Source organism: Macaca mulatta, chromosome 19 (genome assembly GCF_049350105.2).
Source record: "Macaca mulatta isolate MMU2019108-1 chromosome 19, T2T-MMU8v2.0, whole genome shotgun sequence".
In the NCBI taxonomy this organism is placed as follows: Eukaryota; Metazoa; Chordata; class Mammalia; order Primates; family Cercopithecidae; genus Macaca; species Macaca mulatta.
The window spans coordinates 18025617-18053611 of NC_133424.1; the positions used below are offsets into that span (position 1 = coordinate 18025617).

A 27995-nucleotide genomic window follows, 5' to 3' on the forward strand; every position below is an offset into this window, starting at 1 on the left:
ATGGGGTGGGGCCAGGGTGGGGCCTCTGAACCCACTGCGTCCAAGCCTCTCACCCGCCACCCAGGTGCCCCTGAACCGAGGAACGCAGGCGGTGGTCATAGGGAGGGGAAGGGAAGCACCAGGAGACAGCAGCAGCATGGGCGGGCGACCCTCGAGCCCTCTGGACAAGCAGCAGCAGCAGCACCTAAGGGGTGAGCAGCCGGGGTGGGGACGGGGTGGGAGTCCGGGTGAGCGGGGGCTCCAGCCATTGGGTCCACATGCTCCATGCAGCAGATGGGGTTGGAGTTCAGACCTAGGCCTGTCAAACACACAGGATGCCTTCTTAATGTAAATTTCTCATAGTGAATCTTTTGTTATTGTTGAGGCAGGATCTTGTCTGTTGCCTGAGCTGGAGTGCAGTGGTATGATCATGGCTCACTTCAACCTTGTCCTCCTGGGCTCAAGCGATTCTCCCACCTCCACCTCCCAAGTAGCTGGGACCACAGGCGTGCACCACCATGCCCAGCTAATTATTTTATTTTTTTATTACTATTATTTTTTAATAGAGACAGGGTGTCCCTATGTTGCCCAGTTTGCTTTTGAACTTGTGGGCTTGAGTGATCCTCTCACTTCAGCCCGAATAGCTGGGACCACAGGCGTGCACCACCACATCTGGCTAATTTTTTTATTTTTGTTTTTGTAGAAACAGGGTCTCACTATGTTGCCCAGGTTGGTCTTGAACTCCTGAGCTCAAGCGATCCTCCCATATCAACCTCCCAAAATGCTGGGATTACAGGTGAGAGTCACTGTGCCTGGCCTGCATCTTATTTTTAGTATAAGTATATCCCAAATTTTGCATCGTGCACACTTATGCTGAAAACCGATTACCCCTTTATCTTTTTTTTTTTTTTTTTTGAGATGGAGTCTCCCTCTGTTGCCCAGGCTAGAGTGCAGTGGTGCAATCTTGGCTCACTACAACCTCCACCTCTAGGATTCAAGCGATTCTCCTGCTTCGGCCTCCCAGGTAGCTGGTATTACAAGCATGTGCCACCACGCCTGACTAATTTTTGTATTTTTAGTAGAGATGGGGTTTCACCATGTTGGCCAGGTTGGTCTTGAACTCCTGACCTCAGGTGATCTGCTCGCCTCAGCCTTCCAAAGTGCTGGGATTACAGGTGTGAGCCACTGTGCCCAGCCTGTGTCTTCTATTTTTATTTGGTAAATCCGGTGACCTGATTTAGGGCAGCGGTTCAAGTGGGAGGCATGGGGCCAAGTGGAGGGTGTCCCAGACCCAGCCAGGCCCTGAGGGATGTCTTCCTGAGTGGGCAGGGACCAGCAGGCCCCTCAGCAGGACCCTGGGGATGGAGGCTCAGTTCCCAATTTGAGACTAAGAGGGCCCAGTGCCAGATTCAGTGCCATTCAGGTCCCTCTGTCCTCATATGCGGGGTGACCACCTGTGCTGGGCGCTGGGGACATTGTGGGGTTGGTATTGTCCTTACCCTTGCAGGCTCATGGCCTAAACACCTTCCATCTCATGGCTCTGCTATGTGGGGCTTCTGTGCCCAAGGTGACCTCATGGCACAGAACAGCTGCTGGAGCTCCAACCATTGGGTCTACATTCTATGCAGCAGCTTGGAACAGTGCTTTTTTGGTTTTGGGTCAAGTCATGACCCAAAATGTGTGGTGAGAATGATGGGAGAGAGCTCACATGTTCCTCGAGTGTGGGGAAGAGCAGAGGTGGGTGACTGCCCGCCGAGGAGACAATGGTCAAGTCGGGGCGGGAGGGATGTGATGGCGTTGGTAGGAAGGAGATACTAGAAGAACATTTTGGACAGGAGAAACAGCATGTGCTAAGGCCAGTGATGTATCTTGCAAAGAAACAATTCACATTCACACCCTGGTCATTCCCTCATTTGCTGTGTGCCCTTTGGTAAGTGACTGCACCTCCCTGGGCTTCATTCTCTTATATGTAAAATGGAGATAGCAACAATACCTAGCTCATGGGGGCATTGTAAGGATTCAAAGAGTTACTCTATGTAGCACTGGGAATTTTTTTTTCCCCAATAGTGGCTTAAACAAGATAAGGACTTTTTTTTTTTTTCTTTTTCCTCAAACTGAGAGGTGTGGAGGCAGGCAGGCTAGTAAAAGACACCTGAAGTCCTTCCATCTCATGGCTCTGCCATGTGTGGATTCCTGTGTCCAAGAGCCTCATGGCACAGAATGGCCGCTGGAGCTCCAGCCATTGGGTCCACATTCCGGGCAGCAGAATGGAAGTATGTTTTATGTACAGTCAAGTGTACACGCCTTAGGGCAACAGCTCAAAGAGCTAGTCACCCATGTGACTACTTCCTAGATAGATCAGGATACAGGACACCTCCATCACTCACAGAAAGTCCCCTTGTGTGCTTTGGAGCTTTAAAAGCTTTTGAAAAGCTCCCCGGGTAAAGCATATGGGGCCACTTTTGGGTGTGATGGATCCGCTCATTGTCTTGATTGTGGTGAGGGTCTCACGGATGTGTGATTGTGTCAAAGCTCAGCAAACCATATGCTTACATGGTACATGAGCTCTCAGTGAAGGTGTGGCTCAACCTGTATTCCCAGCACTTTGAGAATCCAAGGTGGGAGGATCGCTTGAGGCCAGGAGTTTGAGACCAGCCTGGATAACACAGCAAGACCTTGTCTCTACAAAAATTAAAAAAAAAAAAAATTAGCTGGGCATGGTGGCACGTGCGCAAGATCCCAGCTACTGGAGTAGGGCTGAGGTGGGAGGATCACTTGAGCCCAGGAGGTCAAGGCTGCAGCGAGCTGAGATTGCACCACTGCACTCCAGCCTGGGGAACAGAGACCCTGTCTCCAAAAAAAAAAAAAAAACAAAAACCAAAACAAAACAAAAAACGACAAGATAAGCAAAGGAGCCCAGGAGTTCAAGACCAGCCTGAGCAACATGGTAAAACCTCATCTCTACTAAAAATAGAAAAATTAGTCAGGCGTGGTGGTGGGCACCTGTAGTCTCTGTAGTCCCAGCTACTTGGGAGGCTGAGATGGGAGAATCACCTGAGCCCAGGAAGTGGAGGTTGCAGTGAGCTGTGATAGTACCTCTGCACTCCAGCCTGACAACAGAGTGAGACTGTATCAAAACAACAACAACAACAACAACAACAAAACCATCTCTACTAAAAATACAAAAATTAGCCAGGCGTGGTGGCGGGCGCCTGTAGTCGCAGCTACTCGGGAGGCTGAGGCAGGAGAATTGCTTGAACCTGGGAGGCAGAGGTTGCAGTGAGCCGAGATCGTGCCACTGCACTCCAGCCTGGAAACAGAGCAAGACTCCATCTCAAAAATAAAATAAAATAAAATAAAAATAAAGAAGCTCCCTCATCCAGCCAGATGGATGGAAAGAGGCACGGAGGGTGAAGGGTGAATGGAATTTGGTGACAACTTGTCCGGCAGCTCAGGATGACTGTAGGAGCCCCCAGGTGGCTTCCCTGTCTGTTTTGCCCTCCCCAAGCAGGTCTCCTGGGCAGATTCAATTTGCTGGGTTCACTGTCTCCTTGTCCCTGCAGGTCAGGTGGACACCCTGATGAGGAACTTCCTGCCCTGCTACCGCGGGCAGCTGGCAGCGTCTATCCTGCGGCAGATCTCCCGAGAGCTGGGCCCTCAGGAGCCGGCTAGAAGCCAGTTGCTACGCAGCAAAGTGGGTGTTGGAGGGGCGGAGGACGTTTGAGTGTGGGGAGAGGGTCCTGGAGAAGCCCTCCCTAGGCCATGCTTCCAACCTCAGACCTTTGCCATTGCCATAGGGTGACTTTAAATATTCATTGTTTGAATAAACATTCACTGAGAAGCCAGGCAAGGTGGCTCACGTCTGTGATTTCAGCACTTTGGGAGGCTGAGGCAGGTGGATCACCAGAGGTCAGGAGTTCAAGACCAGCCTGGCCAACATGGTGAAACCCCAAAACTCCATCTCTACTAAAAATACAAAAAAAAAAAAAAATTAGCCAGACCCTGTGGTGCGCACCTGTAGTCCCAGCTACTCGGGAGGCTGAGGCAGGAGAATCGTTTGAACCTGGGAGGTGGAGGTTGCAGTGAGCCCAGATTGCACCACTGCACTCCAGCCTGGGTGACAGAGCTAGACTCTGTCAAAACACACACACACACACACACACACACACACACAAAAAAAAAAAAAAAAAAAAAAAACTTCACTGAGCGTGTAATTCATGCCACATCATGGGCTGGGCATGAGGACACACAGCCCTTGTCCAGTGACAAGGATAGATCTTGCCGTAACCTCTGGGGTTCACAATCTGATGGGAGATAGAAGACTCCAAACAAATTAGCATATCATGATGTGGAATGGAGTAACTTTTTTTTTTTTAGATTGAGTTTTGCTTTGTTGCCCAGGCTGGAGTGCAGTGGCCATCTTAGCCATCTTAGCTCATTGCCACCTCTGCCTCCCAGGTTCAAGCGATTCTCGTGCCTCAGCCTCCCGAGTAGCTGGGACCACAGGCGCCCGCCACCATGCCTGGGTAATTTTTGTATTTTTAGTAGAGATGGGGTTTCACCATGTTGACCAGGCTGGTCTCAAACTCCTGAACTCAAGTGATCTCCCCACCTCAGCCTCCCAAAGTGCTGGGATTACAAGCGTGAGCCACTGCACCTGGCCTCCAGACGTCTCCGGAGCCATGAAGTTGCGTGCCCCACACAACTCACTCAGTGTTCACCCTCTTGGTAGACGGGTCTTTGACCGATGAGGAAACTAAGGCACAGAGAGGCCAAATGGCCTGCCCGAGGTCACACTGCAGAGGTGTGATTTGAACCTGGGATCCATGCTTATTACTAATGCTTGGTCCCACGCTCCAATCCAGGCTGAGATTTTTTGCCTCTCTGGAACGCCCCACCTCCCAGCTGTGCCCACCTAGGGCGGGGGACTCCAGGAGCTGTGGACAGAGAGCCCCTTCCCGCCTGGGACTCTCCCTGTCCATTCTGTGGCATCACGGGACCTGAGCATCACCCCAGGATATAACAGGAGCTGTCTGGGTGGTCGGGCCACAGGGACATCAACCCACAGCCCCCTGACACCCACTGGTCCCTCCTCCTGCAGAAGCTGCCCCAAGTCCGTGAGCACCGAGGACCCCTGACCCAGCTTCGGGGCCACCCACCCCGGTGGCAGCCGATCTTCTGTGTCCTGCGTGGGGACGGCCGCCTGGAGTGGTTCAGCCACAAGGAGGTGCGTGACTGGCACGTGGTCTTTCTGCTTCTGGGCCCTTCCTTCCCACTCCCACCAGCCTCGAGGTTTGTGGGGTCCATCTCTCACCATAGCCACACCTCTATCAATCACCCAGGATGAATCTTGGGCCGCTATGTGTCTGGCCTGTCATAGGCAACCATCTCGTCCCATCCCCTGCTGTGCTGCGTAGGTAAACTGACACCCAGGCCAGGGATAGGATCGTAGTATCAGAGCTGTGGTTTCAACCTCTTGGAGCCTTTGCAAGTCATGCCTCTGACCGCTCTGTTTTCTGGCTGGGGAGCTTGGAGCGATCACTACCTTTCTGAAACTCAGTTTTCACTTCTGTGAAATGGGATGATGATGTTTCACACCACGTAGGGCTTTGAGGGTTCAACAAGAGGGTCTTCAGACAGCACTTGGGACTGGCCCGGCACGTGGGGAGTCAGTGGGTGCTGGGAGCTCAGGGACTGAGGGAGGAAGGGAGGGAAAAGGGAAAGGGGAAAGGGAAGGAGGGAGAGAGAGGGCAGGAACAGGAGGAAGGAAGGGAAGGAGGGAGGAAGGGAGGAAGTTATGGGGACAGAGGGAGGATGGATGGAGAGAGGAGGGAAAAAAAGGGAGGGAGAGCTGGGCCTGGTGGCTTATGCCTGTAATAACAGCCCTTTGGGAGGCTGAGGCGAATGGATCCCTTCAGTCCAGGAGTTCAAGATCAGCCTGGCCAACATGGTGAAACTCCATCTTTACTAAAAATACAAAACCTAGGGCCGGGCACAGTGGCTCATGCCTGTAATCCCAAAACTTTGGGAGGCCGAGGCGGGGTGGATCACCTGAGGTCAAGAGTTCAAGACCAGCTTGGCCAATGTGGCCAAACCCCGTCTCAATTAAAAATACAAAAATTAGCCTGGTGTGGTGATGGGTGCCTGTAATCCCAGCTACTCGGGAGGCTGAGGCAGGAGAATCGCTTGAACCCGGGAGGCGGAGGTTGCAGTGAGCTGAGATCATGCCACTGCACTCCAGCCTGGGCGGCAGAGCGAGACTCTATCTCAAAAACAAAAAAAAGACAGGGAGGAATGGAGGAAAGGAGAGGGAGGGAGGAGTGGGGAGGGGCAGAGGATTTTTCAGCTCATCTGAAATCTTCCCTTGATAGTACAGTTGGGACACAGAAGCCACCGTTCAGACCTGTCCCATGTTGGTTCTCTGGGTGCCTTTTGTAGGAATATGAAAACGGGGGTCACCCCCTTGGCTCCACAGCCCTGACGGGATACACACTCCTGACTTCCCAGCGAGAATATCTCCGCCTTTTAGACGCTCTCTGCCCGGACTCCTTGGGTAAGAGTCCCGGGGTTCCCAGGAACAGGTTTCTCCGCCCCAGGATCATTAACACGTGGGGCCAGATCATTCTCTGCGGTGGGGGTGTCCCGTGTACAGCAGGGCGTTAAGCAGCATCCCCGGCTTCCACCCCACTCCATGCCAGCAGCAGCCCCCACCCTGGGTGTGACAACCACCAATGTCTCCAGCATTGCCAAGTGTCTCCTGGGGGTCAGCGTTGCCCCGGGTGAGCATCCCCGCTTTGGAAAACAAACAAACAAACACTCTTGCAAGGGTGAGAGGGAGAGTTAGGTCATGGGACCAGAATCGAAATAGCAAATGATAAAAACAGCCAAATCTGGGATGGGTGCAGTGTCTCATGCCTGTAGTCCCAGCTACTCGGGAGGCGGAGGTGGGAGGATCGCTTAAGCCTGGGAAGTGGAGGTGGCAGTGAGCCGAGATTGTCCCACTGCACTCCAGCCTGGGCAATAGAGTGAAACCCCACTTCCAAAAACAATAACAAAAACAATTAAAAACGGCCAGGCGCAGTGGCTTACGCCTGTAATCCCAGCACTTTGGGAGGCTGAGGTGGGCGGATCACGAGGTCAGGGGATCGAGACCATCCTGGCTAACACGGTGAAACCCTGTCTCTACTAAAAATACAAAAACTTAGCCGGGTGTGGTGGCGGGCACCTGTAGTCCTAGCTACTCAGGAGGCTGAGGCAGGAGAATGGCGTGAACCTGGGAGGCGGAGCTTGCAGTGAGCTGAGATCGCACCACTGCACTCCAGCCTGGGCAACAAAGCGAGACTCCGTCTCAAAAAAAAAAACACAATTAAAAACAATAGGCTGGGCACAGTGGCTCATGCCTGTAATCCCACCACTTTGGGAGGCCGAGGCAGGTGAATCACTTGAGGTCAGGAGTTTAAGACTAGCCTGGCCAACATGGTGAAACCTCATCTCTACTGAAAATACAAAAAGTAGCCAGTGTAATGACATGCACCTGTAATCTGAGCACTTTGGGGGACCAAGGAAGGTGGATCACTTGAGGTCACGAGGAGACCTCATGAGGCCAGCCTGACCAACATGGTGAAACCCTGTCTCTACTAAAAATACAAAAGGTAGCCAGGTATGGTGGCGTGAGACTGTAATCCCAGCTACTCAGGAGGCTGAGGCAGGAGAATCGCTTGAACCTAGGAGGCAGAGGTTGCAGTGAGTCCAGATCGTACCACTGCACTCCAGCCTGGGAGACAAAGTGAGACTCTGTCTCAAAAAAATGAAAGGAAAGGAAAGGAAGGGGAGGGGAGGGGAAGGGAGGGGAAGGGAGAGGAAGGGAGGGGAGGGGAGGGGAAGGGAGGTGAGGGGAGGGGAAAGGAGGGATTAGAGAAGGAATAATTCCAGGCATGTGCCTGGCAAGTACTCAGCACTGGGCTTGCACTATCTCATAATGTCTGCCCAGCAGGTGAACCCCATCGCTAACTACCCCATTTCACAGATAAGGACATTGAGGCTGAGGATTGTCACACAGTCAGTCAAGGGCAGAGCTAGAATCGCACCCTCTGCTTCACCTAAAAGCTATCTTGCTGTCAAAGGACACAAAGATGTAGTCTGCTGAGATGTTGATGCTGCTCAAAACATCAGAATCTGCCCAAATACCCATCTCTTGAGGGTTGATTAAATAAATTATGGCCTGGCCCTTGGTAATGAACAGTGAACTGGCTGCGGTGGCATGTGCCTGTAGTCCCAGGTACTTGGGAGGCGGAGACAGGAGGATCCCCTGAGGCCAGGAGTTCTAGATCAGCCTGGGTAACATAGTGAGACCCCCCCCCATCTCCACAAACATTTTAAAAAATAAAATTAGCTAGGTGTGGTGGCACGTGCCTGTAGTCCCAGCTATTCAGAAGGCAGAGGCGGGAAGACCACTTGAGCCCAGGAGTTAGGGGCTACTGTGAGCTATGATCACACCACTAACTCCAGCAGCCTGGGCAACAAAGCCAGGCCCTGTCTCTATTTAATAAATAAATAAATAAATAAATAAATAAATGCCCGGGTGTGGTGGCTCATGCCTGTAATCCCAGTACTTTGGGAGGCCAAGGCGGGCGGATCACCTGAGGTCCCAGCCTGGCCAACAGGGCAAAACCCCGTCTCTACTAAAAATACAAAAATTAGCCGAGCGTGGTGGTGCACGCCTATAATCCCAGCTACTCGGGTGTCTAAGACAGGAGGATTGCTTGAACCTGGGAGGCAGAGGTTATAGTGAGCCAAGATCGCACCACTGCACTCCAGCATGGGAGACAGAGCAAGACTCTGTCAAAAAAAAAAAAAAAAAAAAAAAAAAAAAAGCCAGGTGGCTCACACTTGCAATCCCAGCACTTTGAGAGGCCAAAGTGGGAGGATCACTTGAGCCTAGGAGTTTGAGGCCACCGTGAGCTATGATCACACCACTGCACTGCAGCCTGGGTGACAGAGGGAGACTCCATCTCTAAAATGAAAATAAATTAAAATTTAAAAACAATAAATAAAAGAAAGCAAAACTTAGCCACTGAAAGTGTCCCAGGTGTATCAAGGAGCGAAGTGGCCAGTTCCAAGGCAGAAAAACCCATCTTGTCACAGATATGCACCTCACTCAGTTTCGTGCAGATTTTATTTATTTATTTATTTATTTTTATTTTTATTTTATTTTATTTTTGAGATGGAGTCTCGCTCTGTCGCCCAGGCTGGAGTGCAGTGGCATGATCTCGGCTCACCGCAAGCTCTGCCTCCCGGGTTCACGCCATTCTCCTGCCTCAGCCTCCCGAGTAGCTGGGACTACAGGTGCCCGCCACCACGCCCAGCTAATTTTTTATATTTTTTTTAGTAGAGACGGGGTTTCACCGTGTTAGCCAGGATGGTCTCGAGCTCCTGCCTTGTGCAGATTTTAGAATCTGGAGAAATGTCTCCTAAGCTATTAACAGTCATTATCGTCTCTGGGGGCTGAGGCTCGAAGGCTGAGATGACCAGGAGCTTCTACCTTCTGGATTATTGATTTTTTCTTTTCTTTTCTTCTTCTTCTTCTTTTTGTTTTTTTTTCTTCCTTTTTTTTGAGACAGAGTCTTGCCCTGTCACCCAGGCTGGAGTGCAGAGTGTGATCTCTGCTCACTGCAACCTCCCCCTCCCAGGCTCAAGTGATTCTCCTGCCTCAGCCTCCTGAGTAGCTGAGACTATAGGCACCCACCACCATACCCTGCTAATTCTTGTGTTTTAGTAGAGACAGGGTTTCACCACGTTGGCCAGGCTGGTCTCGAACTCCTGACCTGAAGTGATCCCCCTGCCTCGGACTCCCAAAGTGCTGGGATTACAGGCAGGAGCCACCTCACCCGGCCTGGATTGTTGGGTTTTATCACAGTCTGTGTATATCATCCTGGAAAGTGGAACAAAACATTGGAGACTTAGGAGACCCTAAATATTTCTTTTCATTTATTTATGTTTTTAATAAAAAATACCTGTGCAGGCTGGTTTGGAACTCCCGGGCCCAAGGGATCCTCCCACTTCGGCCTCCCAAGGTGCTGGGATTACAGGCATGAGCCACCGCAGCTGGCCCCCAAATAAATTAACCAAAGCTGAATTCACTTATTTTGTCTCGTCAATAATTCTAGGTCATCGGTATTACTGTTAACCCCATTTGGGCAGGAAAATCACAGCTCATGGAAACGTGTGCCCTAGTCGTAGAGCTAGAAAGTAGCTTGGCCAGGCTGGGCACAGTGGCTCACACCTGTAATCCCAGCACTTTGGGAGGCTGAGGCGGGCAGATCGCTTGAGCTCAGGAGTTCTAGACGAGTCTGGGTGACATAGTGAGACCCTGTCCCTTTTGTTAAAAAAAAGAAAGAAAGAAAATGAAAGTGGTTTGGTCAGGTTGGAACTCGGGCCTGACTGACTCCAAAACCCCACTTAAAGCTGGGCTCAGGCCAGGCGCGGTGGCTAAAGCCTGTAATCCCAGCACTTTGGGAGGCCGAGACGGGTGGATCACGAGGTCAGGAGATCGAGACCATCCTGGCTAACACGGTGAAACCCCATCTCTACTAAAAAATACAAAAAACTAGCCGGGCGAGGTGGCGGGCGCCTATAGTCCCAGCTACTCGGGAGGCTGAGGCAGGAGAATGGCATCAACCCAGGAGGCAGAGCTTGCAGTGAGCTGAGATCCGGCCACTGCACTCCAGCCTGGGCAACAGAGCGAGACTCCGTCTCAAAAAAAAAAAGAATGCTGAGGCTGGAAAACAATGCTGGGATGGATTGGTGATGTCTGCCTTGGGAATACAATGGAAGAAGGTGACCCTGATTCCGGCCGGGCGCGGTGGCTCAAGCCTGTAATCCCAGCACTTTGGGAGGCCGAGACGGGCGGATCACGAGGTCAGGAGATCGAGACCATCCTGGCTAACACAATGAAACCCCGTCTCTACTAAAAATACAAAAAAAAAATTAGCCGGGCGAGGTGGTGGGCGCCTGTAGTCCCAGCTATTCGGGAGGCTGAGGCAGAAGAATGGCGTAAACCCGGGAGGCGGAGCTTGCAGTGAGCCGAGATAGCGCCACTGCACTCCAGCCTGGGCGACAGAGCGAGACTCCGTCTCAAAAAAAAAAAAAAAAAAAAAAAAAAGAAGGTGACCCTGATTCCCCGAAAACTGTGCCCCGCCCAGTGCTGTTGGAATAAGGATGGGGGCAAGTATCATGGTGCAGCTCCTATTTATCAAGCAACTGCCCATGCCAGGGACAGTTGTATGCATTTCAGGGGTATTTTCTCCTAGTGAATGAACATCTAGAAGATGCGACCTCCTGTTTGTTTTCAGGAGACCATACTCAGGAAGAGCCTGACTCCCTCTTGGAAGTGCCTGTGAGCTTCCCGCTGTTCCTGCAGCACCCCTTCCGCCGGCACCTCTGCTTCTCTGCAGCCACCAGGGAGGCACAGCATGCCTGGAGGCTGGCCCTGCAGGGTGGCATCCGGCTTCGGGGCACAGGTGGGTCTCAGGACGGGTCAGACATTTGTGAGGCTAATGGTCTGGGGTCAGACAGCTCAGCCTCTGTTGGCTTGGGACCTCTTCAGGCCTCACTTTCCTTACCCAGAAAATGGATTGTTAGGCCAGGTGTGGTGGTTCATGCCTGTAATTCTAGCACTTTGGGAGGCCAAGGCAGGCAGATCACCCGATGTCAGGAGTTCTAGACAAGCCTGGACAACATGGCAGAATCCTGTCTCTACTAAAAATACAAAAATTAGCTGGGCATGGTGGAAGGCACCTGTAATCCCAGCCACCTGGGAGGCTGAGGCAGGAGAATCACTTGAACCTGGGAAGTGGAGACTGCAGTGAGCCAAGATCGCGCCACTGCACTCCAGCCTGGGCGACAAGAGCAAAACTCCATCACACACACACACACACACACACACACGCACACACACACACAGACAGAAAGAAAAGAAAATGGGTTGTTGGCGGAGCCGGAAGGAACACCAGGCAGTTGTGAGTGACTAGGGCTGTTAACAGAGACACACAGGGTTCTATGGGAGCTCAGCCTGGGGGATGGGGGTTAGAGCAGGCTTCCCAGATGAGGGGAAGCTGAGGTCTGTAAAAGATGAGGGGCCAGCCGCCGGGCACGGTGGCTCATGCCTGTAATCCCAGCACTTTGAGAGGCTGAGGTGGGAGTATCACGAGGTCAAGAGATCGAGACCATCCTGGCTAACATGGTGAAACTCCGTCTCTACTAAAAATACAAAAAATTAGCCAGGCATGCTGGCAGGTGCCTGTAGTCCCAGCTACTCGGGAGGCTGAGGCAGGAGAATGGTGTGAACCCAGGAGGCAGAGAGCTTGTAGTGAGCCGAGATTGCGCCACTGCACTCCAGCCTGGGTGACAGAGCGAGACTCTGTCTCAAAAAAAAAAAAGAAAAAAAAAAAAAGATGAAGGGCCAGCCAAGTGAAGACGGGGAATAGGTCAGGCATAGTGGCTCACGCCTGTAATCCCAACTTCCAACTTGACACCAAGAGTTCAAGACCAGCCTAGGCAACATGGCAAAACTCCATCTCTACAAAAAATACAAAAATTATCTGGGCATGGTAGCATGCACTTGTAGTCTCAGCTACTCAGGAGGCTGAGGTGAGAGGATCACTTGAGCCTCGGACTTGGAGGCTGCAGTGAGCTATGATCATGCTACCGCACTTCAGCCTGAGCAACAGAGAGACCCCCCATTTGAGAGAGAGAGAGAGAGAGAAGAAAACAAAGAAAAAGAAATGAAGGAAGGAAAAAGAAAAGAAAGAGAAGGAAAAGCAAGAAAGAGAGAGAGGAAGGAAGAAAGGAAGGGAAAGAGAAAGAAAAATGTAGGACTGACACACACAATTGGGCAGGTTGTTGACCTCACAAACGATGCAACTAGAGGAGCAGCTAGTGGCTGCAGTATGTATGGCCTGAACTGCAGGTCAAGGGACTGTGGCTGCCAGTAGAGGATTCCTTCTAAGTTGAATAAAGTTGGTGGTCCTGGGGGAATGTGTTCCCTGTGGACGGCACTGCCTACGCAAAGTTCCAGAGATGGGTAAGACTTGGGTGTTGGGGACCTGGCCAGGCAGAGAGCTTCCTCCCCGGGCCATGGGGAGCCAGGCAGGGAAGCCAGGCAGGGGAGCTACCAGCAGGCACTGAGGAGCAGCCCCTCTCAGTCCTGCAGCGAAGCCAGGCCCCTGCTGCCCGGGCCTTCCTGGACGCCGTCCGACTCTACCGGCAGCACCAAGGCCACTTTGGCGACGACGACGTGACCCTAGGCTCAGACGCCGAGGTTAGTGCCCCGCGAGGCCGCACCCGGGACCCCCAGGCCCCCTCCCGGCCGAACGCGGCGCCCATGGCCCCCTCTCCCGCAGGTGCTGACCGCGGTGCTGATGCGGGAGCAACTTCCCGCGCTGCGAGCCCAGACCCTTCCTGGCCTCCGGGGATCAGGCCGCGCCCGTGCCTGGGCCTGGACCGAGGTTTGCCCTGCGTCCGGACCTGGGACAGGGGGCGGGATCCGGGCGCTCGGGTTCCCCTCCCACGACTGTCGCCTAAACTCTCTCCTGGTCTCTCTGACCCCCATCCCCGCCCCGTGTCTCGGCTCTGTCCCGCACTCCTGTCCTGCGTGGGGTCCCCTCGACCGGTCTGGGCAGCTTCTAGACGCCGTTCACGCAGCTGTCCTGGCCGGGGCCTCCGCCGGGCTCCGCGCCTTCCAGCCGGAAAAGGACGAGCTGCTTGCATCCCTGGAGAAGGCGATCCGCCCAGACATGGACCAGCTACTGAGGCAGCGGGCGCGTGTGGCGGGGCGACTGCGGAGTGAGACCCGGGGGCGGGACCTGGGCTGGGAGGGGCGAGGCAATGCTGGGGAAAAAGGGGCGTGACCTAAGCGAATAATGGGCTAGGCCTTGTGTGAAATAAGGGGCGTGGTCAGAGAGGAGCTGGGCCAAGCATAGGATGTGGAAGGGAAAGGGGGGGAAGGGGCGGGACCTAGGCGAGACAGTGGGCGTGGTCTTTGTGGGCGAGGCGCTGGGGGCGGGGCCTAGAGTCTATCCCGAGGACACCAGGTCCTGAGGGGGCTGCGTGGATACAAAAAGGGAGGGGCCTCAGCGGGGGATAGGCGTGGCCTTGAGGCTGAGGCTGCAAGAGTTGAGGCCCTAAGCCGGGCCAAAGCGAGTGGGCTGGCCTGGGAAGTAGAACAGCGGAGGAGGGGCAGGGGTAAAGGCTGATACATGGGCAGGGTGGGCCAAGGTGGCCCCTACAAAGACCCAGGTGGGAATCCTGACTCGGCCCGCCCCTCCGAGGCTGTTTTCTCATCATCACAATGGGTAGAAGAGGGCGCTCAGCGTCCCTGCTCGCGTCCCCCTCGCCCTACTGAACTAGGGCCCCTGCACATCCCCATCTGTGAGGCACCTTGCGGAGGGGACTCCAGACCAGTGTCTTCCACTCCCAGCGGATATCAGGGGACCGCTCGAGTCGTGCCTGCGCCGGGAGGTGGACCCGCAGCTGCCCCGGGTCGTGCAGACCCTGCTGCGCACCGTGGAAGCGTCGCTCGAGGCGGTGCGGACCCTCCTGGCTCAAGGCATGGACCGACTGTCCCGCCGCCTGCGCCAGAGCTCCTCGGGCACGCGGCTGCGCAGGGAGGTGAGCTCCCGTGGGTAGGGGTTCAGTGAGCCAGAGGGTGATGTGTTAATTTGAGTCTTTCTTGAGTCTTTCCTGTTGAAAATCTTCTCTGAATTTGTTCTAGGCTGCTTTTTACTTATTGTGGACCCATCGCCATGCTATGGTCACTGGAGCACAGTTGTTTGTTTTTTGTTTTTGAGACAGGGTGTCGCTCTATCACCTTGGCTGGAGTGCAGTGGCACAATCTTTTTTTTTTTTTTTTTTTTTTTTTGAGGCGGAGTCTCGCTCTGTCCCCCTGGCTGGAGTGCAGTGGCGGGATCTCGGCTCACTGCAAGCTCCGCCTCCCGGGTTCCCGCCATTCTCCTACCTCAGCCTCCCGAGTAGCTGGGACTACAGGCGCCCGCCACCGTGCCCGGCTAATTTTTTGTATTCTTAGTAGAGACAGGGTTTCACCGTGGTCTCGATCTCCTGACCTTGTGATCCGCCCGCCTCGGCCTCCCAAAGTGCTGGGATTACAGGCGTGAGCCACCACGCCCAGCCAACAGTGGCACAATCTTAGCTCACTCTAGCCTTGACCTCCTGGGCTTAATCGATTCTCTTTTTTTTTTTTTTTTTTTTTTTGAGACGGAGTCTCGCTCTGTCGCCCAGGCTGGAGTGCAGTGGCCGGATCTCAGCTCACTGCAAGCTCCGCCTCCCGGGTTCACGCCATTCTCCGGCCTCAGCCTCCCGAGTAGCTGGGACTACAGGCGCCCGCCACCTCGCCCGGCTAGTTTTTTGTATTTCTTAATAGAGACGGAGTTTCACCGTGTTAGCCAGGATGGTTTCGATCTCCTGACCTCGTGATCCGCCCGTCTCGGCCTCCCAAAGTGCTGGGATTACAGGCTTGAGCCACCACGCCGGGCCAATCGATTCTCTTACCTTAGCCTCCCAAGTAGCTGGAAATACAGGTCCCGGCCACCATGCCCAGCTAATTTTTAAATTTTTTTGTAGAGATGGGGGTCTTGCTTTGTTGCCCAGGCTGGTCTCAAACTCCTGGGCTCAAACGATCTGCCTGTCTTGGCCTCCCAAAGTGCTGGGATTAAGGTGTGAGCCACAACACTGGCCGTGGAGCACAGTTTAAAACGTGAGGTGAAAGGAGTTGGATGAGAAGAGTGGCAATTTAGCAAAATCAGTCTGAGGTCATCCCCCCAAACTCCTCCTCCCATTCCCCTGCAGGGCAACAACCCAGAGAATTCTGTTCAAGGCAGGTCACTTCAGTGCATCTGATATACATGTAGCACCTGAAATACATACATACATACAGTAGCACCTACTATGTGCCAGGCAGCCTTCAACTCATTCTTAAGCCTCCATTTCCTAATCACTTTCTCCAAGAACTGTCCCTGGTCCCCTCTATGTCTTATAGTAGCCTGTGCTTCTCCTATCACAGCCTCACTTTCATACAACTGTGGGTGATTTCTTTTTTTTTTTTTTTTTGAGACGGAATCTCGCTTTGTCGCCCAGGCTGGAGTGCAGTGGCCGGATCTCAGCTCACTGCAAGCTCCGCCTCCCGGGTTAATGCCATTCTCCTGCCTCAGCCTCCTGAGTAGCCGGGACTACAGGCGTCCGCCGCCACACCTGGCTAATTTTTTTTTTTTTTTTTTTTTTTTTTTTTTTTTTTTAGTAGAGACGGGGTTTCACCATGTTAGCCAGGATGGTCTTGATCTCCTGACCTCGTGATCCGCCCGTCTCGGCCTCCCAAAATGCAGGGATTACACGCCCAGCCACTGTGGGTGATTTCTATACTCTGTCTCCCCTAATTTGTAAGCAGAGACTGGGTTAGAGTATTCCATATCTGCAGCCCCAGGGCCCAGCACAGAGAGAACATGAGGTGGTATTCATAGATCCAGAGCCAGGAAATGTGCTCATTTCCTCTCAATTGTGCCAGCATCGCTTGTTATAGCTTTTTAGGTTTTATCATTTTATGTCCATGACACCATGCCTCACTGCAACTTATTTTACTTTATTTTATTTTATTTTATTTTAGAGACAGAGTCTTATTCTGTCGCCCAGGCTGAAGTGCAGTGGTGTGATCTTGGCTCACTGCAACCTCCCAGGTTCAAGCGATTCTCATGCTTCAGCCTCCTGAGTAGCTGGGAGTACAGGTGTACACCACCACACCTGGCTAATTTTTGTATTTTTAGTAGAGATGGGGTTTCACCATGTTGGCCAGGCTGGTATCGAACTCCTGACCTCAAGTGATCCACCTGCCTCGCCTCCCAAAGTGATGGGATTACAGGTATGAGCCACCACGCCTGGCCCACCGCTACTTTATTATGAGTTTCTTTGGTGACAACTGAGGTGGAATGTGTTTTCATTTGTATTTCTCCTTTGGTGAATAGGCTATGGGGTCCTTGGCCCTTTGCAATCAGCTGACGGCATTTTCCTCCCAAAACTGCTTCCGGGAGCACAGGTTTACTCATTTGGAGAGATGCCATGGGACTTGGCACTGATGCAGACATGCTACCGTGAGGCCGAACGGAGCCACGGGCGCTTGGGGCAGCTGGCAGCACCGTTTGGCTTTCTGGGGATGCAGAGCCTCGTGTTTGGGGCCCAAGATCTTGCACAGCAGGTGAGGGTGAGCAGGAGGCTGGGAGGAGGCCAGGCTGTGAAGACAGCCTCCACTGAACCCCTGCTAAATGTGTCCTAGAGAGACCACAGTGATTGAGACAACTCGGTGGGGCTGCCAGTCTCATGGGGACATGAGCCCGTGACCAGGCAGCAGCCACATGTGGTGGACAGAGCTGGGGCGGGACTACAGAGAGAGCCAAGGATGTTCCTGATCCATCTCTGGGGTTGACAGGACTTTCAGGAGGAGGGGACTTCCAACATGGGACAGCAGTGGGAGGAATGGGGCTGCCACCAGTCCCAAGTGAATAGTGTTGAGAGCGCTTGTCTGCATTTGGAGAACGTGGAGCAATTTTTCAGAAATGGGAAGATAGGCCGATGAGATGGATGGGCAGATGGCACAGTGCCTTGAGTGTGGGGCTAAGGGGTGAGCTCTTTCCTGAGGGCAATGGGGAGCCAGAGCAGGTATATGAGCAGGGGGAGGGCATGGCTGGATTTAAGGTTTAGGAAGCTCTGCTTGCCATAGGGAGCACAGGCTGTTGGGGGCAGGAATAGAGGAGGCAGGGGGGAGGCCTGCACCAGGATGGGGGATGTCAGTGGGGAGAAGCAAGAAGTGTTTTGAAGTCTGAGGTGGGACCTGCTATTGGACATGGTGACAGAAGAAGACAGAGAGTGAGATGATCTAGTACCACCTGGCACAGTTGTTCAGTTTGTGCACTGCACAAAAGTGCTCAACAGAGGAGGCTGAACTCTGGCTGGCTCTCTGGTCTCCATTCTAGGCACCCTGGCACCATCCCCCAGAGGGAGGGGGCTTTCTACCCTTTTGCACATAGTCCCCCACAGACTAGACAATCCCCAGGTCCTGAGAGGAGGGGAAAGGTGTTTCCTGGGACAAGGAGGAGGAGGTTGGACAGAGGTGGCTGGTTGGGGCAGGCTGGATGCTGAGAAGGGGTCAGCTGGGCTGGAGTGGGGCCCAGGAGGCTGGAGCACAGATTCTGGGGTCATCACGGCATCTCCTCCTACAGCTCATAGCTGACGCTGTGGCCACCTTCCTGCAGCTGGCTGACCAGTGTCTGACCATGGCCCTCAACTGTGACCAGGCTGCCCAGAGGCTGGAGAGAGTCAGGGGGCGCGTGCTGAAGGTGCGATCTGTGGGTACGGGGTGGCACGGAGTGGCAGTGGGCCTGGGTGCTCAGATGGTTGAACACTGAACAGAGGCGCCGCTGGGTATGTTGTGCAGAAATTCGAATCGGACAGCGGGTTGGCGCAGAGGAGGTTCATCCAAGGCTGGGGTCTCTGCATCTTTTTACCTTTTGTGCTGAGCCAACTCGAGCCAAGCTGCAAAAAGGTGAGTTAATGGGAAGCGTGCAGGTGGGTCTGACAGCATCACCATGCATCCACGTAAAGTGGGCAAGAATTCTCTTTGAGGCCGGGCGCGGTGGCTCACGCCTGTAATCCCAACACTTTGGGAGGCCAAGGAGGGCGGATCACAAGGTCAGGAGTTCGAGACTAGCCTGGCCAACATAGTGAAACCCCGTCTCTACTAAAAATACGAAAAATTAGCCGGGCGTGATGGCGGGCACCTGTAATTCCAGCTACTCAGTAGGCTGAGGCAGGAAAATCACTTGAACCTGGGACGGGGAGGTTGTAATGCGCCAAGATCATGACACTGCACTCCAACCTGGGTGACGGAGTGAAACTCTGTGTCAAAAAAAAAAAAAAAAGAAAAAAGAAAAAAAAGAATACTCTTTGATCATTGGAGACCATTTGACCAGGTGCCATGGCTCACGCCTTAATCCCAGCACTCTGGAAGGCCAAAGTAGGGGGATTGCTTGAGGCCAGGAGATCAGTCTGGACAACACAGTGAAATTCCATCTCTATAAAAATACAGAAGTTAGCCAGGCCTGGTGGCATGTGCCTGTGGTCCCAATTACTCCGGAGGCCAAGAGGTGGGAGGATCAATTGAGCCTAGGAAGTTGAGGCTGCAGTGAGCTAGGATCGCACCACTGTACTCCAGCCTGGGCAACAGAGCAAGGGCCTGTCTCAAAAAACGGGACTTCCACACCTTGAGCCCTGGAGCTGGGTCAGGTGGCTTTTCTGGGCTGCCACGATGCCCTCTGCTTTATCTATGACGGGGCTCATTACCCTGTGTCTGCCACGGAAGAGCTGGGATGGGTCCCATACATCACATATCACCAGGTGACATGGGCATCAGTGGAGGGAGGAGGCAGATGGAGAGTGTGGATAAGAGTTGGGTAGGGAGTTACCAGAGGGTTAGGAAGGCTCTCCCTGTGAAATGAAGGCACGGGCCATGTCCTGGGAAGGGCATTCCAGGCAGAGGGCATAGCATGTGCAAAGGCCCTGAGGCCTGACCGTGCCTGGTGTTTTGGAGGAACAGTGACAAGGTGGGTGTGGCTGAAGCTCAGTGAGTGGGAGAGTGTGAAGGAGGTCAGGGGGAGTTCTAGGTACCTGGGCACACAGGGCTCATGGGCACCAGGTGGGTGTCTGACATGGGCACAAACAGAATCCTCTAGAGGAAGTGGCTGGGAGTTGGGGAAGTCCCAGTTGAGACACTCATACTATTCCCTGTGAGGTGTGATTTGCTGCGCCTAATTAATCCCATGAATCCTTTCCACAATGCTAGAGAATATGGGCCACTGAGTCCATTTCAACGATAAGGAAACTGAGGCCAGGCGTGGTGGCACATGCCTGTAATACCAGCACTTTGGGATAGCGAGACCCCATCTCTACAAAAAATACAAGAATTCGCCGGGTGTAGTGGTGCACGCCTGTAGTCCCAGCTACTTGGGAGGCTGAGGTGGGAGGATCGCTTGAGCCTGGGAGGTCGAGGCTGCAGTGAGCTGTGACTGCGCCACTGCACTCCAGCCTGGGTGACAGAGCGAGACTAATCATTTCATTTCATTTCATTTCATTTCGACAGAGTCTTGCTCTGTCATCCAGGCTGGAGTGCAGTGGTGTGATCTTGGCTCACTGCAACCTCCGCCTCCCAGGTTCAAGCGATTCTCCGGTCTCAGCCTCCCAAGTAGCTGAGATTACAGTCACCCGCCACCACGCCTAGTTAATTTTTGTGTTTTTAGTAGAGACGGGGTTTCACCATGTTGGTCAGGCTGGTCTTGAACTCCTGACCTCATGATCTGCCCGCCTCAGCCAACCAAAATGCTGGGATTACAGGCGTGAGCCACCGCGCCCGGCCTGTTTATTTTTAAAATAAAAAAAAAAAATTAAAAATAAAGATAAGGAAACTGAGGCCCAACCCCTGCCCACAACCCCACAGCTAATCGGGCCCAGGGCTAGGGCAGAAGCCTGTGTTGTAGGCCTCTAGAGGGGCCCTCCTCTCCAGCCGAGCCCCTAACCCAACATGGTTCCAGGAGCTGCCTGAGTTCGAGGGGGATGTCCTTGCCATGGGCAGCCAGGCTCTGACCACTGAGGGCATCTATGAGGACGTCATCCGGGGGTGCTTGCTGCAGAGGATTGACCGAGGTGAGTCCTGCCCTGCCGTGGCTCAGAGGAGTCTGGCGTCCCCTGCCTGTATGTACTGAGCCCCACCAGGGCCCCATAGACTCTCACTTCCTGTGACTACTTGCCATTTGACCTTAAGTCAGGACTTGGCCAGAGGGGGTCCAGGGTAGAGGAGCTCAGAAGGGCAGGGATGGATACTCTCTGAAGGAAGGGCCATTGGATTGGGGCTGTGAGGGATGTATAGGAGTTCTCAGGATGAGAAGAAGGAGGCAGAGTTCAAAAACTACCAATACAGGCTGCGTGTGGCGGCTCACACCTGTAATCCCAGCACTTTGGGAGGCTGAGGTGGGCAGATCACTTGAGGTCAGGAGTTTGAGACCAGCCTGCCCAATATGGTGAAACCCCATCTCTACTAAAAATATAAAAAATTAGCCGGGCATGATGGCACACACTTGTAGTCCCAGTTGCTCGGGAGGCTAAGGCAAGAGAATCGCTTGAACCCAGGAGGTGGAGGTTGCAATGAGCCAAGATTGCGCCACTGCACTGCAGCCTGGCGACACAGCGAGACTATGTCTTTTTTTTTTTTTTTTTTTTGAGACAGAGTCTCGCTCTGTTGCCCAGGCTGGAGTGCAGTGGAATGATCTTGGCTCACTGCAACCTCTGACGCCTGAGTTCAAGCGATTCTCCTGCCTCAGCCTCCCGAGTAGCTGGGACTACAGGCATATGCCACCACGCCCAGCTAATTTTTGTATTTTTAGTAGAGATGGGATTTCACCATGTTGGTCAGGCTGGTCTCAAACTCCTGACCTTGTGATCCTCCCCCCTCAGCCTCCCAAAGTGCTGGGATTACAGGCGTGAGCCACTGCGCTTGGCCGAGACTCCATCTTTTATTTTTTATTTTACTTTTGAGACGGAGTCTCACTCTGTCACCCAAGCAGGAGTGCAATGGTGTGGTCTCGGTTCACTGCAACTTCTACCTCCTGGGTTCAAGCCATTCTCCTGCCTCAGCCTCCGAGTAGCTGGGACTACAGGTGCATGCCACCACACCTGGCTAATTTTTGTATTTTTAGCAGAGACGGGGTTTCACTATGTTGGCTGGGCTGGTCTCGAACTCCTGACCTCGTGATCTGCCTGCCTCAGCCTCTCAAAGTGCTGGGATTACCAGCATGAGAGACTCCATCTTAAAACCAACAAACTACGGATAGACATTTAAATTTATTCATTTAACAACCACTCCCTGTTTTTCTCTGGGCTGGCATTGAGGCCCTAGAGGTTTACAGAATTGGAGTTGGCCTCTTAGGAGCTCCTGAGCTGGGAAGGAGCTTCAGAAACATCTTTCTCCCTCCTGCTTCCTGAGTTCATTCATGAATTACTTAATGCCCATGATCACTGAGATGTGCACTGATTGGGGGGTGAACGGGATGCAGTGGGGATTCAGGGAATGTCAGCATCCATGCAGCCAGCACAAGGGCACGGAGTGGGAGGCTGGAGGCTTCTGGAAGATGTGCAGGGCTTTGAATGACAGGCAGAAGAATTTAGATTTATTGTGCAGGCAATGGGGAGCCATGGAGGGTGTGTGAGCAGAGGTCAACAGAAGCCAGACTGGAAGTGAGGGAGGAGGCTGAGGCCCCGGTTCTGGGAACAAGCGACAGGCCAGAGCAGGGGCAGCAGCCAAAGGGACAGAGACTAGGAGGGAGGTGGAGGTGGGAGCTGGAGGTGTCAGAGGTGTTGGGCTTCAGGTGTCACTAAGTGAAGGTGAGGGGGCCACAAGCCAAGGAAGGTGTGTGGAGAACAGAAAGGAATCTCAAAGAGCCCTCATTTGAAGGAAAGAAGAAGAACAGACATAGAAGGTGAGGTCAGCAGCTGGGCACGGTGGCTTACGCCCATAATCCCAGCACTTTGGGAGGTCGAGGCAGGTGGATCACTGGAGGTCAGGAGTTTGAGACCAGCTTGGCCAACATGGTGAGACCCTGTCTCTACTATAAATACAAAAATTAGCTGGGTGTGGTGGCGCATGCCTGTAGTCCCAGCTACTCGGGAGGCTGAGGCAGGAGAATTGCATGAACCTGGGAGGCAGAGGTTGCAGTGAGCCAACATCGCACCACTGCACTCCAGCCTGGGCAACAGAGCTAGACTCTGTCTCAAAAAAAAAAAAAAAATTTAAATAGGTGAGATCAGCCAGGCGCGGTGGCTCATGCCTGTAATCCCAGCACTTTGGGAGGCCAAGGTGGGCGGATTATGAGGTTAGGAGATCAAGACCATCCTGGCTAACACAGTGAAACTCCGTCTCTACTAAAAATACAAAAAATTAGCTGGGCATGGTGGAGGGCACCTGTAGTCCCAGCTACTCGGCAGGCTGAGGCAGGAGAATGGCATGAACCCAGGAGGCGGAGCTTGCAGTGAGCTGAGATTGCGCCACTGAACTCCAACCTGCGCGACACAGCGAGACTCCATCTCGAAAAAAAAAAAAAGATGAGGTCAGAGAGTTGGGAGACACCCCCATAGATGGTGGGTTCTTGGGAGCCAGGGAATGAGGGAGAGGATGTGTCTATGAGCATCCAAACAAGAAAAACAGAGCTTCCTTAAAATAGTAGAAGTTTTAAATAGGAAAAAGAAACCTATTTTCTGACTGCAGAATTCAATCCAGAAACAGGTGACCTCAATGAGTTTCTCTTCCTAGAGATTTTATGTGTCCTTAAGTGGGTCCATCCTGATACTGATTTGTGATGTCTGCCTAGAGCAGCATGTTGGGAGGTGGGACTGGCAGTGTCTAGGCTTGGTGAAGGGTGCAGGGATCGGTTAGCAATGTCTGCCATGGGTGTGGGCTTGAAGAGAGGGTCTATGTGAGCCACCTGTTTAGGATTTCTGCTTGAGACATTCATAGTCTCTCTGGGAAAATGCACGGAAGCCCCTTGATGCCTGGGATTCCCCAGGTATGTCCAAGAGTTCATCTCATTTCAGAACTGAAAAAGACCCTTGGTGCCAATGATGTATCCTGCACTCTGGACGGCTGCTTGGAGGTCCCATGGGAACAGGAGGGAGCAGGTGGGGAACTCCACAGGCTTCTGAAACATGCCAGTGATGGCTGGGGGTGGGAGGTGGGGGCCCACATGGGGTGTATGGGATTGTCGTGCATGTGGGTTCATGGATGGAACAGAATATACCTCATCTCCTTAACCAGCCAGGCTGGCCAAGCTTGTGAACAAATGCAGTGGGAAGTTGTGGAGTGTGTCTGAGCTACAGAGGAACCCTCTAAACCCAGGCTGTGACATGCATGTGAGCTCAGCCCTTGGGAGCTGAGATTGTGGTGAATTTGTGTCCCATCTCTCTTCTCTCTCTCTCTCTCTCTTTTTTTTTTTTTTTTTTGGGACAGAGTCTAGCTCTGTCGCCCAGGCTGGAATGCATAATCTCAGCTCACTGCAACCTCCTCCTCCCAGGTTCAAGTGAATCTCCTGCCTCAGCCTCCAGAGTAGCTGGGACTACAGGCACATGCCACCATGCCCGGCTAATTTTTGTATTTTTAGTAGAGACGCGGTTTCACCATTTTGGCCAGGCTGGTCTCAAACTCCTGACCTCAGGTGATCTGACTGCCTCAGCCTCCCAAAGTGCTGGGATTACAGATGTGAGCCACCACACCCAGCTTCTGTATCCCATCTAATCCCAGGATTTAGGGGGCATCTCCCAATGGCTACTTCCTGTTGCCAACTTGGAAAGGGAGATTGTAGTGATGGGAGCCTTAGGTTTACCACCAGCAAGAGCCTGTAAGATGAGCATAATTTGGGGGACAATTTTTTTATGCAGCAATAGCTAACTAATATACTTCCTAGCTGATCTGGGACAGAGAAACTCATTGATATTTACACTAACTTGGATAAATAGTTAAACAGTCCTAGAAACACTTCTTTTTTTTTTTTTTTTTTTTTTTTTTTGGTGAGACAGAATCTCACTCTGTTTCCCAGGGTGAAGTGCAGTGGCACAATCTCAGCTCACTGCAGCCTCCCCCTTGGGGTTCCAGTGATTCTCCCACCTCAGCCTACAGAGTAGCTAGGATTACAGGCACTTGCAACCACGCCTGGCTAATTTTTGTATTTTTAGTAGAGATGGGGTTTCACCATGTTAGCCAGGCTGGGCTTGAACTCCTGACCTGAAGTGATCCACCCACCTCGGCCTCCCAAAGTGCTGGGATTACAGGCGTGAGCCACCGTGCCCAGCCCAGTCCTAGAAAGACTTCTAAGGCCGGGCACAGTGGCTCATACCCGTAATCCCAGCACTCTGGGAGGCCAAGATAGGTGGATTGCTTGAGCCTAGGAGTTTGAGACCAGCCTGGACAACATAGCAAGACCCCATCTCTACAAATATTTTAAAAATTAGTTGGGTGTAGTGGAATGCACCTGTAGTTCTAGCTACTCAGGAGGCCAAGGTGGGAGGATTGCTTGAGCCCTGGAGATGGAGGCGGCATTGAGCTATGACGGCACCACTGCCCTCTAGCCTGGGCCACAGAGAGAGACCCTGTCTCAAAAAAACAAACAAATACAAACTTCTGAGTGTCAGAATATTTAAGGATTTGCAATTGGATGTGAGGGATTGTAGATGGGTTCCTGAATCTAACCAGAACCAACGGGCATTTGGTTTCTAGTCTTCCATACTAACAGCCAGTGCCGCAGGGGATAATCTTGTATATACTTGTTTTTGTTTTGTTTTGGTTTTGTTTTGTTTTGTTTTTGCAAGTGCAGGTTCCTGTGGGCAAATCCCGCAATGGGAAACCTCAGAATTTAAAGTATATGTGTTTGTCACTTCAACAGAGGGCTGTCCACCAGGGTAGCCTCACCTGGTGCCCCTCACCTTTGTCCGGGAGGTTTAGGAGCTGCTTTTAGCTCCTTTTCCGAGAACTTTCCTTCCTATCCTTCATCCTTTCATCTTTTGACTGCTTACACATTTCTTTTTCTTTCTTTTTTTCTTTTTCTTTTTCAAGACAGAGTCTCGCTCTGTCGCCAGGCTGGAGTGCAGTGACAGCATCTTGGCTCACTGTAACCTTCACCTTGTAGGTTCAAGTGATTCTCCTGCCTCAGCCTCCCCAATAGCTGGGATTACAGGCGTCCACCACCACGCCTGGCTAATTTTTGTATTTTTAGTAGTTTCACCATGTTGGCCAGGCTGGTTTCAAACTCCTGACCTCAGGTGATCTGCCTGCCTCGGCTTCCCAAAGGGCTGGGGTTACAGGCGTAAGCCACTGCGCCCAGCCTACATTTCTCTATTTTTATTTTTATTTTTTCAGATGGAATTTCGCTTTTGTCACCTGGGCTGGAGTGCATTGGCACGATCTTGGCTCACTGCAACCTCCACCTCTCGGGTTCAAGTGATTCTCATGCCTCAGCCTCCCGAGTAGCTGGGATTACAGGCGCCCACCACCGTGCCCAGCTAATTTTTGTATTTTTAGTAGAGATGAAGTTTCACCATGTTGGCCAGGCTGGTCTTGAACTCCTGACCTCAGGTGATGGGGAGGTCAGGCACCTGGCTTGGCTTCCCAAAGTGCTGGGATTACAGGCATGAGCCACTGCGCCCAGCCAACATTTCTATTAACTCTGATTTTTTAAGCACTTATTACATGCCAGGCATCTGACATGTCTGATTTTTGATGTCTGTTCATTTTCCATTATACAGATGAGGAAACTGAGGCTGAGCGGGAAGGAAGGACTTGTTCCAGGCAGCCGGGCTCTGGTGCCCAGATCCAGCCACTCTGCCCACCGCCTTCTCAAGGAACATTCCGGAGCTGAATCTTCACCCACACCTATCTTGTTTCTATTGGATAAATGTCTACAAGTGGAATTTCTGGGCCAAAACAGATGAGCCATCTTTAGGCTTTTGTAACCCCTGCACCTCCAGAAAACTGCCATTTTATACTCCGAGCAGCAGCATTTATTTGTGAATTTTCTCCAAGCCTTTATTTTAATTTTTTGTTTTTTCTGAGACGGAGTCTTGCTCTGTTGTCCAGGATGGAGTACAGTGGCAGGATCTTTGCTCACTGCAACCTCAGCCTCCTAGATTCAATCAATTCTCCTGCCTCAGCCTCTCGAGTAGCTGGGATTTTGGGCGCCTACCAGTGTGCCCAGTTAATTTTTGTATTTTTAGTAGAGATGGGGTTTCACCATGTTGGCCAGGCTGGTCTCGAACTCCTGTCCTTAAGTGATCTGCCCGCCTGAGTCTCCCAAAGTGCTGGGATTACAGGTGTGAGCCACTGCACCTGGTCTAATTTTTTTTTTTTTTTTTTTTTTTTTTCCCGAGACGGAGTCTCGCTCTGTCGCCCAGGCTGGAGTGCAGTGGTGCGATCTCGGCTCACTGCAAGCTCTGCCTCCCCGGTTTACGCCATTCTCCTGCCTCAGCCTCCTGAGTAGCTGAGACTACAGGCACCTGCCACCTCGCCCAGCTAGTTTTTTTTTGTATTTTACACGGGATTTCACTGTGTTAGCCAGGATGGTCTCAATCTCCTGACCTCATGATCCGCCCGTCTCGGCCTCCCAAAGTGCTGGGATTACAGGCTTGAGCCACAGCGCCCAGCCTTTTTTTTTTTTTTAAATAATAGAGACAGGGTCTCTCTATGCTGCCCAAGCTGGTCTCAAACTCCTGGACCCAAGCAATCCTCCTGTCTCGGCCTCCCAAAGTGCTAGGATTACAGGAGTGATCCACTGTGTCCAGCCTCCAAATCCTTTCTAAACACTAGGACTTTTCATAAAAAGAAAAAAGCTATGCCAATTAGACACACACAGAAATCTCATTATTTTATTTTGAATTTATTTGACTAAATTGAACTTACAAATACATTTATTATGGCCAGGCGCGGTAGTGCACACCTGTAATCCCAGCACTTTGGGAGACTGAGGCAGGCAGATCGCTTGAGCTCAGGAGTTCAAGACCAGCCTGGCCAACATAGTGAGACCTCGTCTCTACGAAAAATACAAAATTAGCGGCTGGGAGTGGTGGCTCATGCCTGTAATCCCAGAACTTTGGGATGCTGAAACAAGTGGAATGCTTGAGCCAAGGAGTTCGAGACCAGCCCAAATAAAAATAAATAAATAAATAAATAAAAGCTGGGCTGAGATGGGAGATTTACCTGAGCCTGGGAAGTCAAGGTGCAACCACCACTGCACTCCAGCCTGGGCAGTGGGAGTGAGACCCTGTCTCAAAAAACAAAATCCAAATATGTTGCTTAACCGTTTACATGTTTGTAGTTTTTTTTGTTTTTTTTTTTTAATTTCAGTGAATTGCCTTTTCATAGCTTTTTTCTA

The 27995-nt window shown here is 52.3% G+C and overlaps 1 protein-coding gene across 15 annotated transcripts; it reads left to right on the forward strand.

The window, feature by feature from the left end:
- NIBAN3 (niban apoptosis regulator 3) lies at positions 1-26616 on the forward strand. 15 transcript variants are annotated; one of them, XM_077978263.1, is made up of 17 exons: positions 29-191; positions 683-775; positions 3543-3673; positions 5081-5206; positions 6418-6532; positions 6678-6758; positions 11331-11498; positions 13182-13297; positions 13380-13484; positions 13659-13821; positions 14456-14646; positions 17078-17236; positions 18291-18374; positions 18473-18580; positions 20622-20733; positions 23674-23757; positions 26374-26616. In XM_077978263.1, the coding sequence occupies exons 1-17, from the start codon at positions 137-139 to the stop codon at positions 26484-26486; spliced, it is 2004 nt and encodes a 667-aa protein (XP_077834389.1). In that variant the 5' UTR covers positions 29-136; the 3' UTR covers positions 26487-26616. The 15 variants fall into 15 exon arrangements, with proteins under 15 accessions (XP_077834393.1, XP_028694967.2, XP_077834388.1 ...); XM_077978261.1 differs by having other exon boundaries at positions 30-191; positions 18258-18374; XM_077978256.1 differs by having other exon boundaries at positions 13380-13821; positions 18258-18374.
- Positions 26617-27995: the final 1379 nt, after the last annotated feature.